Genomic DNA, 16,902 nt, shown 5'->3' with positions numbered 1-16,902 from the left:
TTTGCTTGTTAGCACCTTCCCTCTTGGGTGGTCGCCACAAATTCCCTCGTATACCTCTGCTAGCATGTATTGGGCTTCTTCGAATGAGATGCATCTCAGGAGTGGGGTGGAGTATCCCCTTAGATACAGGATGCCATCGACTATAGTGTAATGCGTTGCTCTATTCCTGATTTTTGTGGCTTCCCACCTATCGTCAGGCACCTTGTTGGCATCTATGTATTTGATAATATCCAAAACCCACTCTAGTGCTCCTGGTATGACTACCACTACCTCAATTCCCACAACAGGTATCTCAACGGTCCTAATTACCGTTTGTTTTGGTTGGGGAGATTTTTCTTGCTTGAACGTTGCTACCCTAACGTGTCTGTCTTTTGGTTCTCGACCCTTAGAATTTACTGAATCTGGAAGTATTTGAAGTGCATGCACTCGACCTCTATCAGTGTTAGATATTTTTTCAATTTTTTGCTCTTCACCGCAAATTCCCTCTGTACCTTGCTGGCCACTACCTGGGAGTCAGCTCGTACCTCTCTTCCTCAGCACCCAAAGACAGCGATCATTAGGCCAAAGAACAATGCCTCATACTCCGTCTCGTTGTTTGTAGTTTTGGACAACAGGTTAATGGCGTAATCATGTTCTTCACCTTTGCCTGTAACAATATGCACCCATACTCCCCCTCCAACCTTGCAAGACAAATCATCGATAAAGACTTGCCAAGGCTTTACAGGAGGTGCATGTTTAACCTCCTCCAGGAAGCCAGTGAATTTTGCAAAAAAATTCACTAACACTTGCCCTTTGACCGAATTCTATGGTACATAATCGATGTCGAATTCGCTCAACTCCACGACCCCAGTTTGTGAGGTAACTTGAGGCGTCTAGTCTTTGCAGGATCTTTTTTAGAGGGTCTCGGTGAGGACCTTTATCAGGTGAGCATAAAAATACGGGCGAAGCTTCCGAGCGGTTACCACCAAGGTGAAGGTGAGCTACTCTATGTACGGGTATCTGGCCTCTGCTCCCCTGTAGGCTTAGCTGGTGTAGTACATGGGTCTCTAGACACCGTCTTCATCTTGTACGAAGGCCGAAGAGGCCACCTGTGGGGAGACTAATAAGTACAAGACCATAACTTCACACTTATGCTAGCTGAGTAGTGGAGGCTTGGTAAGGTATTTCTTGAGGGCATCGAACACTTAATCACACTCACCATCCCACATTTGGGCCTTTCGCAGCACTTTGAAGAAGGGGAGGCACTTGTCGGTAGATCTCAACACAAACCAATTAAGGGCTGCTACTTGACCTGTGAGTTTCTGTACTTCATTTATACTTTGAGGGGAGGGCATGTCAAGCATAGCTTCCACTTTCTATGAGTTAGCCTGTATTCCTCATTCCGACACCATGAAGCCCAAGAATTTCCTACAGCATACACCAAAAGTACACTTCGTTGGGTGCAACTTCATTTGGTACTACCTTAACATCGCAAAGGTTTCACGGAGGTCATCTAGGTACGACTCAGGAGTTCCACTCTTGACTAGTAGATCATCTACGTAGACCTCCATGTTTCTCCCAATCTGGTTTTTTAACAAGTGGTTGACCAGCCACTAGTAGGTGGCCCCTACGTTCTTCAATCCAAATGACATGGCTGAGTAGCAATATAGCCCTCAGTAGGTGATGAACGACATCTTCTCCTTATCATTCGGGTTCATGTGGATTTGGTTGTACCCAGAGTAGGCATCCATAAAGCTCATTATACGATGGCCTACCGTGGAGTCAACGATTAGGTCAATGCGAGGAAGTGAGAATCTATCCTTCAAGCAAGCCTTATTCAGGTTGGTGAAGTCAATTCACATCCTTTATTTGTTGTTTTGCTTCTTCACTAGCACCATGTTGGACATCTAGTCTGAGTAACGGGCCTTTCATGTGAACACCATGGCAGCGTTCTTCTCTGCTCTGAAGCTTTGGCATTTCTACCTTACCACTTAGCCTTTGGGCCCACACTCAAGTGGTGCTGCATGACCTCCAGGTCGATTTCGAGCGTCCTCGTGGCTCCATGGCTCAAGGCTAAGACATCCAGGTGCTCCATGAGGAGCTATTGCATGGCAGCCCTCATTTCTAGAGTCACTCTAGTGCCGATCTTGGTGGTGGTCTCTAGGAGGCTCAAGTCCAGAGAGACCAACTCTAGTGGCTTGTTTGGCTACACCATCTTAAGCCCTTGCTTGTCCTGAATCTCACCGTGTGCCGAGGTGCGCTCAAGCAGAGGTGGGAGGATGTTTTGTATGTTCTTCCTTTCTTTCCACCTCCCCAGCCAGCATTCCTGAAGCCTCAGTATTCACTATTACTTGGCTCTATGTTGTTCTCCAACTCGTTAGTGGTCCCTCTGAGCATCTCGTTCTCCTTCCATGCCAGTTGTTACATTTTCGTGAACCCTGTTTCCATGTTTTTCAATGTTGCCTCCTATTCCCCCCAAGTCTTCTGTGAACGGGTTGTTATAGGAATACGAAGGGCTCGTGAAGTCTATAGGGATCCCACAGATAGTGCCACTATTAACGTCGTGTTTGTATACCTTTGCGCCAAGCTCCAGCTACTCGGGTCTTCAGTCTTTCATATGCACACTTAAAGAAAATACAGAGAGTCGGTGGCCTTGGTAGAGGCCAAGGAATCTTCAATGCTTAAGTCAGTATATCCTTAGTAGTTCATGTGAGAGTATAAAGGAATTAGAGATAGTTCTTCATACTTGGAGATCGGCTTTTATACTATGCTTCAGGGGGACCGCCCATATCTTGTGTTAGGGGTGTATGTCTCCTCAATTGTTCATTTAGTCATAATTCTTTAATGTGGCATGGCCCCTGAGGCGGCACAATTAATGCGGTGTGGCTTCTTGTCCCTTCTATCCTGTAGGTGCATGCTACTAGGCTCCTCCTCCCTTACTGTTAAAATATCAGGGACTCATTGCATTTCTCACCTATCTACTTGCACAAACTCTCTAAGGCTAGGCATCGTAGTGAGTGTTGGGGTGACGTGTCCCCTCCCTCCTTGCATTTCGGGACTCCCTGCGAAATTATGGCAATGGTCGACATCAGCTTTGAGGCTGGGGGCCCCTTAATGGGCCGAGGGGTCGTCTAATCGGGTTGGGCTCCAGTATTTGGGCTTATATTTTGGGCCTTCAATCCGAGGGAATAATCCCCTAACAAATAGTATATAAAAGTGATTTAATCAAGTGATTAAATACTAAACTACAACCAGTTTCAATCAAGGTTTGGAGGCAAAGTTTTGGGGTTTGGGAAAACTATTTGGGGTTTCGGTTTTCATCAAGATTTTGCAACTTCAATTGGATTCCAAGTATTTAGGGTTTCTCTAAGGTCGAAATTCTCTTTAATTTGTCACCAATTGGATGGTTAGATAGAATAGTGTTTGGCTTAGGTGACATAATTACAAAGCTTGATTTTCTTCACATTTCTAGCTTATGGTTCCTTTTGGTACCAAGTGTCCAACACTATTCAATAAGTGTGAATAAGATCTTGCCAAATGCCTAAATCAAGGTTCTCTAATCTAATTTGGACATTCCATATTATGATCTTAAAAACACTAGACTGAGTATCACATGGCGCTTATACTAGGTCACTATTCACTCCAATAATGATGAAAATAAGTTTGGACTGTAAAATCCTAAATATCTATATTAAACTAAGAGCATACTTCATTTTATGAAATTCAACTCCCAAGTGTCTTCAACAATTCAAAATGTGATTTTGAACGGCTGTTATATAGAAAATGAAAATCGGCTTATTGCGCCATAAAATCTTAAATATTCATATGAGACTAATGTGCAAACCATTTCTCATTCTCATACTCTTAAGTACCTTAAATAAATAAAATTACATTTTTGGCACCATAGTGAGCAGTAAAACTAATTATACTAACAGACTAAAACCTGTGCGATTAATCGATTTGTAAAACTTATTTGAGGTTTTCACAAGGTTCCTAAAACGTAAACAAATTCATCCGTTGAATTTCTGGCAGACTGTTACAGTTTGTGTGAATTTCCAAGGAGGGTGAGGGTCTTTCAGTTGGAACTAAAAGCCACCAATCCGATTGGCATGGTTTGGGGTTTAGTTAGGGGTCGCTTAGGGTTGCAAGTCCACACCTACTTGGGTTGATCAAATGAGTTTATCATGGTGTAAGGGAGTGGGTGAGGGTGTAAAAGAAAGTACTTGAGTGGATGGTTGCTTATAGAAATGGTTTAAACCAATGAAAGAAACAAAGTCAAAACTGAGTAGCTAATAGGGTTTGGAGAATTTTGAGGTTTTGGTTACCCATCAAGGGTTTGGGATTTCGGTTTCCTCACAAAATTTTGGCATTTCATTAGGGTTTCGCCATGGTTGTACTCAAGTGGTTGGAATAGTGAAATGTGTAAGTAAGCATATGCGTTTGCTTGGTTTTCACTCTATCCACCTTACACGTGTATTGCTCTTGAAAAGCGTAAAGCGTGCCCGGGTTCTTATGGTCCCCTATGTGCAAAAGTATTTCCTAATTTGGACATCCTACCTGGAATGATTACTATTTAGAGTTACATTTTCTTTATTATGTACGGTAATCAAATTCTTTTCATTTTTAAATACATATTTAGCTTATTTTGTTTATCCTTTAACCAAATCTGATACCCGTCTAGTTGTAGAGTGGATACCGAATCCGATTATCCTCCTGCTTCAAAGCATATTGATTATCAAGATTCTCGAATTTCCAATCTAGACTAGATAAAAGCCAATCCATATATGCACAAATCACGTTTCGATGCGAAAAGTTGGGAAGTTTTTCGTAAATGGTGAAAATAAATAGTAAATTATGCTATTTGGATTGTGTGGTATAGATGCTTTATAGATGAAATAGAGAGTTTTATATATTTTTGTATAAATGTGGTCACACCTTAAAAACAAGTTTAAATAATAAAATTTATAATATTTGTATAATATATTGAGATAATAGTTTTACTAAAATAATAATTTTTTAATAAATATATGATATACAGTGAGGCGAGGAGTTTTGTATGTTTGAAATGAAGATGAAGAAAAACTTTTATTATAGATAAAAATATACTCTACAAAAAGGGAAAGTATTGCATCCAAACATGGGTTTGCGATCTCCTCTTATTATTTCTGTACAAGCTGATTTTTAAAGAAGTGGATTTGATTGGCTTTATTTATTAATAAAAAAATTCAAAATAAAAATAAAAAAATAAAATAAAATAAAATAAAAAAGAAAAAGGAAAAACAACTGTTTGTTTGGTAGGGAAATGAAGGAAAAGATTTTAGGATAGTACCTCTAAACCTTGCTTTAGCATTGAGTATACAATCAAGTTAACTGTATTTAGAGACAAGTTCAGAGTTCAGAGTTCAAGCTCCCTAACTCCATTAAAATGAGAGCCCGTCCATTTTTTGTCCCTAGCTCTATGATGTGAAGTGTTTAATCCGATAAGAAATTCATGTTAGCCCCAAAAGAAACATGATGTTATGACTCATGAATGCTCACATGGCCAAGCTTAATCCTCCTCTGAAAAGAACAAAAATCCTCCAAGAAAGATTCTAGCTAGTCCCATCTCTCCATAGATTATCTTTGGAACCTCAAATAATTGGAAGACTTCTTTAAGGGTTGTAAGAATTTCTTTTCTTTTTTTTTTTTTTTTTTTTTTTTTTTTTTTTTTTTTTTTTTCTAAGCAGTGTAAGAATCTCATTTACACTCTTCAATCTCTGATTGACCCATAAAGACCATATAATTCTTTAAAAAAGTCTACACCATGATAAGTTATTTTCATCTAAAATTCTAAAATGTCTACCCCAAACCTTGCCCAAATCCTGAATCTTTTTATTTTCTTCACCAAGAGCCACCTTTGGCCGTCCCTCGGGATAGTCAGCCGCCCCTATTGACTAACAATCACCAATTAATTTTTTAATTTTTTGTAAATCTTTTTAATTATGTATGGATGAATGCATTTTAGTCAGGATGAATTCATTTTAATCACGATCAAAGGGTCAGAATGTAAAAACCTCATTTACAGCACATCTTGTTGCAAGATAAAATGATTGCAAGCAAAAAATGGTTTTCTTATATAATATGATGGATTCTCCCTTTGAACATTTTCTTTTAAAAAAATGTCGATTTCAATTGAAAGGAAACCAAATATTAAGATAAATGATATTTGCATTCCCATACTGTACAAGTTCTATCCACTTCCTTGAAAAATAGAAAAAAGTTGGATCCACCGTTAAAACAATCAATAAAGACCAAAAAGAAACAAGCGAAATTTTATATCGATGGAGGAACTGAAGGACTCTAAAAGGACAAGGATGTAGCTCAACTTCGAGTTCCAATCCTATCATTCCTGCCAATTACTTCTCCTCTGGGCAGGGATCCATTGAGATCAATTCAAATTGGACATACAAAATCTTTCATTTAATGATACTATTATATGTATGTAAGATGTACTGGGGGTACAAAAACACCAAACATTCTCAAAATTTTCAAAATTTCTCAACACTACATTCCAAACATCAATCAAACACAAGATACTTCTCTATTTCAAGTTTTAAACATTTTATTTAATCATTACTTAATCATTATTCAAATACAAAAATAAATACAACTTTTACCAACTTCGATACAATTTTTACAAATTTCAAACAAAAATAATATTTAAACAACTTTTTAACTTTTATCTATTCACTTTTACAATTCCAATACAATACTTAATTTAAAAAATATTTTATTCAACTTTTGCACTCTCCTTTCCCAAAATCTAATAAAACATTTTCACTCAAATCATTTCACTATTATTCAAAAAAATTTAAGATACTTAAAACATCCAAGCATGCCCTCAGTAGAGGGCTCAAATACATGTTGCCATCCCGAATGTGCCAATTAGAACTTCTTGATTATTGAATTTAAATAAGGCATATTCCACTAAAAATGCTGTCCTCATAGACTATGTTCCTAGCCAGCTCAAATTACCATGATCTTAGATCAATGCTCCAGCATTGACCATGGTCATGACTGCTCTAGCGTGCACAAGCAACATAGGACAAAACAAAATACCATATTTCTGAATTCCACGCGACAATGCAAAACATCATACAGAGGTTGATTCTCTAGGTATGACAACATTCCATGATAAAATAGCATTCGAAAAAGTATGAATCGATCCGAAAATGCTGTGAAGTATACAACATGCAAACATCGCTGAACATAAACATCTTGTACATTTATGAAATCTGTAAGAAACTCTAAACATTGGAGAGATGGGCAATTTACCTATGATTATTGTCGCAAAACAACTACTTAAAAATGCAGCTGTCACTAATCATTAAAATGTAAGATCCTTTTTTATGTTCAGCAATGCTTGCAGATTCAAAGTTCAGACCAGTTTTGATACCTGCCAAAAGGAACAAAGATGAAACCCTTTTAATTGAGAACTCACTAGATTATTGCAACAGAGCAACGTGTACTAAACACGCATTAAAAGCCATGCAAGTCTTGCTCAACAGCAGAACCATAAAAGGCAACAACACTAGAAAAGCAACATACAACAACTTGAGCAAAAAGCCTGCTGTCATCATTCAAACCAATCAAATCTATCAGATTGACCCAACGATAGTAGAAAAGATTGCAGACAAATAAATGCAGACTCGGATTTGTCCAAAATTAAATTAGAATAAATTGACCTTCTGCGCCACTATCATCCACTACTTAAGTAATAATTTCCCGATCATATGAACATTGCATCAAGTCTACAAACAATATATTTGATGTTAATGGTGGCAATGTCGCATTCATGGGGGTAGTCTTGTAATTAAATATCAGGACACAATATGATTTAATTTGACAAGATTTGAAGTCTATAGCCTTAAAATCTTCACAACAACTTAAATGTGACCTGCAGCATTTTTCATTGCTTACATTGTTAGCCATTAACAATACCAGTCATTAGCATTTTATAATAGGCCACCCAATAACCTGAAGCAACACCACTATAGCCCTAAAAGGTATTGTTTCTACAAAGGAAACTCCCAAGATCAATATTGTTTTCAGAACTTTTTGGGCCCACACCACTCATGTTTGGTTATTCAGATATGTCCACAGAGCACTTCACATAAATTGGTCATACTCATCAAACTCTATAACATTAGCCCAAGTAAGAAATATGTAAAAGATCTTATTCACAATTATCACTCTAGCCAAGCTACTCAGATGTGCAGGGTGACGCTAGTTCATTTAATGAGCTCACGTTTAATGAGAACCCCCCATTTGTTTAGTTTAAACATATGAACCAGCTTGAGAGACACACTAAAAGAACCCGTTAATCTCATGAAAGCCCACAAGGATGATGACAACTAAGAAATACTAGCATGAACATTAAAGGTGAAGACGAAGAAATCAGTTCTGTCAAACCTATGACTAAATTACTCAATGATATAATACCGTTTTGCTTTTGATCAAGGTCATAATCATTTAACCAACGGTCTTGCATGGCAGACACCAAGATAGAGTGAAGTCTTTCACTTCTGTCAGGTAAATATATAGCATGAGAAGATGTGCCAAATCCTTTAGAATATAGGAACAATCAAGAATCACTGATAGTCACCCATACAAAGTTGGTGGCCCAAAAAATCACAAAAAATCATGCACAACCACTAGATTTTTCAGACAACTGTACCAACCTCATGTTTTTAAATTCATTAAATCATCCTGATTACATTATAGAAAATGGGAATATGTAAATAACCAGCTCAAGAACATTTAGATCATGCAAACCACAGGTTTATACTAACTACATAACTTCAACCACACTTCATCTAAGATTCATTTAGAATTATGGCAGCACAAAAGAATCTTCATTAGATGTCAGGAAGGTATTTCATCAAAAAAAGATGTCAGGAAGGTATCAACTAGATGCCACTACTACAAGTTGTGCTCATTAAGCCCATCTGCACAATCTTCCACTAAACTCAGTTACATTTAACTAACTTCTACTTCTTAATATGAGCCTGTCACAAAGATTCAAAGTTTTCAGTCTATAACAATCAACTGGATTTTTCAATCCATTGAGCTAAGCAATAGACCTACTTCCTGTGTAACTACTGAAGCAAAGTACACATGTTACACACTCGATGTATCACAATCAGTTTCAGAGATTTAAAAGGAAGCCCATAACAAAATAATGCCAACATAAGACTTGTCATGGTACAAGTAGGTCTCAATAGAATTCACAAACAGTTAAGAATAAAAACGCCTACAAGTTTACTTCAGAAAAAAGTGGAAGCTAGCATCTAGTAAAAATTCCTTCCAGATTTAAAATGGTTCAAAATAAAAGCTTTAGCTAGCCGGTGACTAGTTGTAAACATGAGAAGCCATTAGCAGTAAATTACTCTCCTGATTCTCATACAAAAGCATTATTTTTGGTAACAATAAATAAAATAAAAAATAAAAAATTTCAACAAAATCATCCTAAAGCAATTTATTCCATTTAGCGGTGCATCGGCAGATAACTCCCTTATCTAGGGATGGTTAAGGGCAAATTTGTCTTTGTCTTTTCTTTGGTAGCAAGTAATCTTAGGGAATGTTTAGAAAAAAAATTTCCATCCCATCCCATCTTATCTCATCTCATTTCCTTCCTTATCATTCAAACACAAACACTTTCAAACTAATCATTACAACTTTTCCAAACTTTCAAACAAAAAACAATTCGACTTTTTCAAATCCCAAAACAAAAATAATATTAAAAAGTTATATTCTAGCAATATTTTAACTTTATAATATTTTTTATTCAATTTCTTCTCTCTCATTTCCCAAAACCCAATAAATACGTAACTCAAACTATCTCACTACTATTCACAAACCGTCTTACTACTATTTACAAAATTTTCATCTCATCTCATTCGCCAAGCATCCCCTTAGTGTACATAAAGATACCTTGAACCCAAGCCACCTCCGATCTGAGGGTCCTTCTATGCTTTGATAGTGTTTTGAGTTGAAAGTGAAATTGGATAAATCAAAACTGAATCTGTGGGTAATGTTCTAACATGAATTGTCTAGCTAGCATATTGGTGTGCAAGGTATCTCTATGCCTATGAAATATATTGGCCTCCTTTTAGGAGCCTCTTTCAAGACCATGTCTATTTTGGATGGTGTGATTGAGAAGATTGAGAATTGGTTGGCTGAGGATGTATTTTTCTATAGATGATAGGATTGCCTTGATTAAAAATACACTATCTAATTTGCCTAGGAACTTCCTGACCCTATTTTTCTTCCTACCAGCATGGCCAGTCGAATGGAAAAGCTACAGCATGACTTTTTATGTGAAGCAATCTACAGCATAATGCTTCAATGGCCTATTTACTATTGGATTTCTCTTGCAGCTCCCCTCAATGGAATGCTAGTTTTTTTTAATGCATCTCATGACAGAGAGGTGAAGACCTTCACTGAGTTCTCTGATCCCTTTACTAGATTATATCTTGAAGGTCTAGATAATATTCTTGGGGCTCCTTCCAAGACAGGGACATTCATTGTTCAAGCTTTTCATAAGGTTCTCATATCTCAAGATAGCCCTTCTTGTGTAGGAACATTTGGCAGACTAAGGTACCTCTGAGAGTATTTTTCTTTTTTTTCTTTTTTTTTTTGCTTTGACAACCTCCTTAGTTAGGGAAGATTCTTATCATGGATAACTTCACATAATATCAAATTTTGGCAAATTGATGTTTGTGTGCAAAAAGAGCCAGCCAGTCTACAATGGTATTACACCCTCCAATAACCTCTCTATTTTTCTTATAAATCTGAGTTTCATGCCATTGTTCCCCATTTTCAAAATAGATAAATCCTGATCATTGCAATTTCAAAGGTCTTGGTTTTGCTTCTAAAAACTTTGTACCCCAAATGGTTACCATCCATTCTCACTCTCCTTTTTCATGGCTACATCTCCATTGCCAACTTCTGAAACAATACTTATCAACAAAAACTTTTGAAACAATAAGTTGTATGTAGAAATTGGGTGTTGAATCTTGCCGAACTATGGTGCGAACTAGTCGAATTTAGGTGTTAAACTAGATGGCTTGTCTGTATATGATCATAATTGAGTGTTTCTTTAAATGTGTTTGGTGTTTCAAAAGGTTTGAAAGTGTTGTGGTATACACGGACCCAAATTCTACAAAGATACAAAAAGCACAAGTGACTCCCGATTGATGTGATAATTGATTGCATTTGGGTGTCGAATTTTCAAAGTTTGGATATGTTCCATGTACTTGGGCTATGCCTAGTTCTCATCAATAAATTTTTTATTTACCGGTCAAATAAATTTAAATTTTGCATTGAATTGTGTGGTTTTGGGTTTTTTCAAATCTGCACAAAGATGTTTTGCATCAAAATTGGAGGGCTCAGAGCTTACCAAAAATTGTTCAACATCTCACTTATTGCACACGTCCCTAACACGCCACCAAATCCAACCAAAATTATCATAATTCTTGGAGGGAAGCCAATGTATCAGAGTATTGAGAAGAGAGCAAGAGGGCTAAATTCTTCCATTGTAGGCAAGACGTCCAAGGATTTCTTAATTTGTAGGATGAAAGAGCAAAGGATTGTGAAATAGATCTTAAACCAACTTTGGTGTAATTTTGGCTATAGCAGAGTGGCGAACCATGAAAAAGTAGTTAGAGGTATTTGGTTTGGATTTTCTTTTGCAAAAGAAAAAGATTTCACCCAAGAAAGCTTTGAGCTTGGCAAAAAAGATATTCGGACTTACCATCCCTTTTGAAGAAATAATCAGCTAAAATCTCATTGTTTTAAAAAACATGGGGAGGTTGACATCTCTCATTGGGTGGTTGCTTTATGCCACGTCTTTACCAAAGCAGACTCAATATATAGATCACCTTTTACTACATTGCACTATGTGAATGACATTTTTGGTCAAGCTGAGTTGGCTTGGATTAAATATAGAAGGGCAGTAGACCTCTTTGCCGATTAGAGAATTATATGGCAGACCACAGATTGCAATAATGTGTAGCAACGGAAGATAGTTTCTACTTATCTAGTATAGTTTAATCATAGGGAAAGGAATGAGAGAATTTTGTGGATTATGAGTGGAAGCTTGATGGCTATAGGGGCATATAAATCTAATTTTCAATACTCTATTCCTTTTTTTTTTATGGATAAATAAATATATTGATCAAAGAATGGCAAAGCCAGTTACACTACTCTAATGCCCTAACTAGGCAGGCACATTAGAGACAAGAAAATCATGAAGAACCATGCCATTAAAATCCACAGCTATGGCCCAACTACAAAGAGTTCTGAAAAATAAAACTTTTAGTTCCTCTAAAGATCTTTCTTGGTCTTCAAAAGTCCTCTCATTGCGCTTCTGCCATAAGCACCACATAATGCATAGAGGAAAATACTCTATTCCTTTTAGAAGCTTCTATATTTTTTTTTTTCTCAAAAAAAAAAAAAAAAAAAGATTCTATATATTTTAATGGACTGTGTTTTCATGTTTTCCTCATCTCTTTTTCTGTATCTAGTTAGGTGTTCCTCTTGTATACTTCATGTGTAATTGGGCTACGCCCTTTGCATTTATTAATAAAATTTTCCATTACTTATTAAAAAATGGCAATTCAAAAGACAATGAAGCTTGAGTTTTATCTATCATTTTGGTTCTACATGGTGATCTTAACGGTAAGCTATGATATTTAAGTAAACTATCTCACTGAATATAGCAATTTGGTTGTCAACATAACCACTTTGATCTTGAACAATTGAAATTATCATTTCCAAATACACCAAAAAATCAGGCGAAAATTAACAGTTACACAAAATAGTTTGCCTTAACAGACTAATATCACAACAACTTACAAAACAAGAAGTCTCACAATTCAAGCTTATCTAACACCCTCAATCCCACCATTCATATTAGAGAATCACATGCTACGCTTAATAGACAATCGATGCAACACAAACTATCTTGGGGTGCCATCCAACTCACTGATGCTTCGTATTTACAAGCAAAAGCTATAAGTTGAAAAGGCGGAACCGGAAAGAAGTTTAAGAAGAAGGGGATAGGTTTTGTGGCTTACACCAAAAGCAAGAGCAATGCGCTTTGGTCCTCAATCCAGATCTTCCTGTCTGGTCTCAGACTGGAAGTTCTGATTCCCCCTGTTTCCCGAATTCCCTTCCCCATCATTGCTTGCGTTGTTATTACCACTCCCACTATTGCTGGTCTCAGCAGGTGATCCGAATCCGAATGCCCTAAATGGCAATGGCAACGAGATCCTGACCCTCCGCTCCACTGTCCTCGGAGTCAGTGGATTCTCTCCAGCAGCTCCAGTCTCACTCTGATTCGCAGTCCCAATATCACCAGCACCACCACTGCCACCAGAAACAGCAGAAACCGGCCAAGTCTGACTCTGATTCCCAGCCCCCGAGGATAATGACCTACTGAGAGTCCTCTGCTCGTAGTCTGGATCATCAGTCGGCAGCTCATGCCGACACACAGGACAAGAATTATGCAGTTCCAACCAGGGCAGAATGCAATCGGAATGGTAAATGTGCTTGCACGGCATCTGCTTGGCCTCCTCGCCCAGCTCGAACGTGTCCTTACACACTGCGCACTGCCACGAATCCGAGGCCAACAAATCCTCCGAAATCTTGATGTTCGGTAATGCCTGGACCGCTGATTTTGATGCCGGAGGCGTGCCGTATCGATTGGGATCGTTCTCGGCAAGCTGTTGGATCAATTGCTCGAATCCAGGGCCAAAGAAATAGTCGCCAAGATTTAAATTCGGCCCAACGACACCGCCACGGAACCCCGGGTCGCCGCCAGAATTGATAACGACCTCAACGTTGCCGCCCAGCGTTTGAAGGTAGTTCTGAAGGAAAAGAAATGGATTGAAGGCTTCGGGGTCTTGGAAGGGGGAAGTTCGGGGGACGCCGAAGAAGGAGGAAAGATCGTTGAGCATGGGGACGGCATTCGAGGGGGTGGAGGAGGCAGAGGTGGGCGTGGAGAAGAGAAGAGGGAGATCGGAGGAACTAAGGAAGGGATTGGAGTTGGGCTCAGCGTTAGGGTTAGGGGCTTCGAGTTCTTCGAGGAAGCCGCCATTGCAATTGGGACAGGCAAGATCGAAGGCAGGAGATGGTGTTAGGGTCACCCTACCGTGACATTGGTGGCAGAAGTAAAGCTGAGGCACAGCTGCAGCGCTACCGGCTGCGCTACCGCCACCAGCACCGGGATTTCCGCCGGAAAGAGACATTACGAAAACCCCTCAACAGAGAGAGAGAGATGACTTTTCTTTTAACGGAGTAGGAAGAAGCAGTATGTATTGGGAAACACCGAAATAGAGGGGTCGTGTAAAAATTAAAATAGCCTACGAAATTAGAACCACCAATGCGTGGACGGGTGACCGGTCGCTAATCCCTACCTTGCCGTACCATTGAGAGCTAACATATCTCAACACAGTCACTCATCGGTTTTCTGATTTTATTTGTTAAATATATATATATACATCTCACACTCTTTTTAATGGATGAAACAGAGAAATAATTTTCTAATAAAATAAAAAGAGATGGAGAAATAATTATGAGCTCATTTTTTAACACTACGGTTATATAAAATAACGTCTTTAAATTTTTTAGAAAATATTTTAATTATAAAAAAATTATATAAAAGTAAATTTATAAACTAATATTATTTAATATGATACGTTAGATTATAAAATTATTTTTATTATAAAATAGATTTAATAAATTTTATAAAGTCACATTAATTTATAAATTTACTTTATATAATTTCTTTGTTTGTAACCGTTCTCAATTTATTTTATAATGAATGTGATATAAAATTTATTTATCAATAAGTTAAAAAATAGAGAAATGATAATATGTTGTACCAAGTATACTGCTCTAAATGATCGCCTATCAATTTTATTTTATTTTTTAATTTTTTAAATTAATAAGTTAAGGAAGTAATTATTAGTATATTTATATATTTTTCTATTTTTTAAAAATATTTTAAAATGATAAAAAAATATAAATAAAAATATTGACAAATAATAAAAAGGTAATTTTAGTCTAGTGGTCACTTATAGCTGTCAGCGTCAAGCGGTAATGTAGCGGTGGTCTAAAAAATATCCATCTTTTCTTGAAAAGGGAAATTATTAGTGCATAGAAAAAATATGGAACGAAAAGCAAAATCGGCAAATAAAATTTATTGTTCATGTAAATGGTGAACTGTAACATCCTGTCCTTCTAGATTTAAGAAAAATACTAGTTTTGAAAAATAGAGCTAACGAAATGCTACCGACTTTTTAAAATATTTACTTAGATATGAGCCAAATATTTATAAACAATTTTATTAACTATTGAAAATCTAAAATAGAGTCCACGGAAGCACTTATAAAAATATCCTAAAAAATCTTGTAATATAAATGATTTAGTATTAAACAACATAACTAAACTCTTATGATTCTTTAGGCCTCGACTTCACCTCCTTAGGTCAAGTTTACATCCTCACAGAGTTCATAAAAATAGGTGGTTAAAATATTAAAGCCAAGTGCAGCTAGTCCAAGTATGGTGAGCAGCACTATGTAAAAAGTTTGGGCTGGCACATCTCAGCACAGGGTGGAACAAATGACTTTCACCTGGAACCAATCAAGCGAGAAAAGGTGCAAACCATATGAAGGTGAGAATGACAATTGAAGAGGTTGGTAGCTCAGGCAAAGGGCGAGTTGCAAGCATAGGGTGAGCAAAGGTAAAAAACAAGACCTGTATGGATATAAGGACTTTCCAAGATAATACAAAAATGCTCAGAAGGTGGTTGTATCATACACAAACGCCCATCCTCCATCTGAAAGATCACATATGGAGTGAGTCTGCAGAAAAAAGATTACGAGTCTATAAGTCAACTCGTTTAAACTCAATGATATGGTCTAACGTCACGTGGGATACCCTTATTTAGGGCAGGACTATGGATTGGACAAGAGGCAAGCCGTAGGAGCGTGTGTGCCTTATTTTATCCATCTGCCTCTGTTATCCTGCATATGGACGGTTGAGATCAAATGAGTCATATTCAAGCATGCCAAGAGTTGGAATGACGTCAGAAGAACACTTGATGGCCCCACCATATAAAATGGATTAGACAACAAGCAAAATCTCACTCTTAAGATCATATGTGTTTGAGCTTCTTTGGAATCGGAATCTTCAAAGAAAATAAGTGGCATCAAATGGAGCGACGAGAGGAGCATCATCAATGCCACCGTAGTATTTTAAATATCTTTTAGACATGTTAGTTTCTAACACAGAATTGGGAATGTGGGGTAAATGTCGTAGGTATGTTGTAAGATTAGGCTTTGCATATTCTATAACTTTCCATTTTTCTTTAATGAAAATAATATGCATCTTCTTTATTATATTTATAGATTATTTTTATATTTTGCTATTGAGATGCCAAATTTGAATGGATTAGATTGTTGATGTTGTAGATTTTCGGGTGCGTGAGTCTTATCATGTGTCAATCAGCATGGGCGAATAGATGAGTCCTAGCACCATCTTACGACACTTTGCCTTGAGTTTCATAAAAGTAGAGAGAACCCCTATAATCATCCAGGCTGGAAGCTTTCGTATTAGCCTCACTTTATAGATTAGAGAGATTCTCCAGGCGTATCATGTGTGGTGTTTTCAAGTTGGTTGACTAGGTAGAGAGATTCTCCAAGTTGATCATGTGTATTTCAATGTGTGTGATCGGGGTTGAGTAATTTCGTGTCAAATGATTTAAAATTGGCAAATCAACTTGCACGTTGACTAGGTAGAGTGAGTCTCAGAGTTGAACAATGGAGTGATTTCCCTATTTAGTATTTTATGTGATGAAGTTCTATATGATGAGTTTTA

General features: G+C 37.3%; 1 protein-coding gene across 1 annotated transcript; it reads right to left on the bottom strand.

Annotated features, from left to right (window-relative positions):
• Positions 1 to 7,059: 7,059 nt before the first annotated feature.
• Positions 7,060 to 14,389, bottom strand: LOC122299394 (E3 ubiquitin-protein ligase RING1-like). Its single transcript, XM_043109649.1, has 2 exons — positions 13,098 to 14,389; positions 7,060 to 7,414 (listed from the first exon to the last, which is right to left on the bottom strand). The coding sequence occupies exon 1, from the start codon at positions 14,268 to 14,270 to the stop codon at positions 13,128 to 13,130; it is 1,143 nt and encodes a 380-aa protein (XP_042965583.1). The 5' UTR covers positions 14,271 to 14,389; the 3' UTR covers positions 7,060 to 7,414; positions 13,098 to 13,127.
• Positions 14,390 to 16,902: the final 2,513 nt, after the last annotated feature.

Source organism: Carya illinoinensis, chromosome 16, assembly GCF_018687715.1.
Source record: "Carya illinoinensis cultivar Pawnee chromosome 16, C.illinoinensisPawnee_v1, whole genome shotgun sequence".
NCBI classification, from domain to species: domain Eukaryota; kingdom Viridiplantae; phylum Streptophyta; class Magnoliopsida; order Fagales; family Juglandaceae; genus Carya; species Carya illinoinensis.
This window is presented reverse-complemented; position numbering and strand designations above follow the sequence as displayed.

Excerpts from the sequence above, each read along its gene's own strand:
- LOC122299394 (XM_043109649.1), bottom strand. The coding sequence starts at position 14,270 with ATGTCTCTTTCCGGCGGAAATCCCGGTGCTGGTGGCGGTAGCGCAGCC.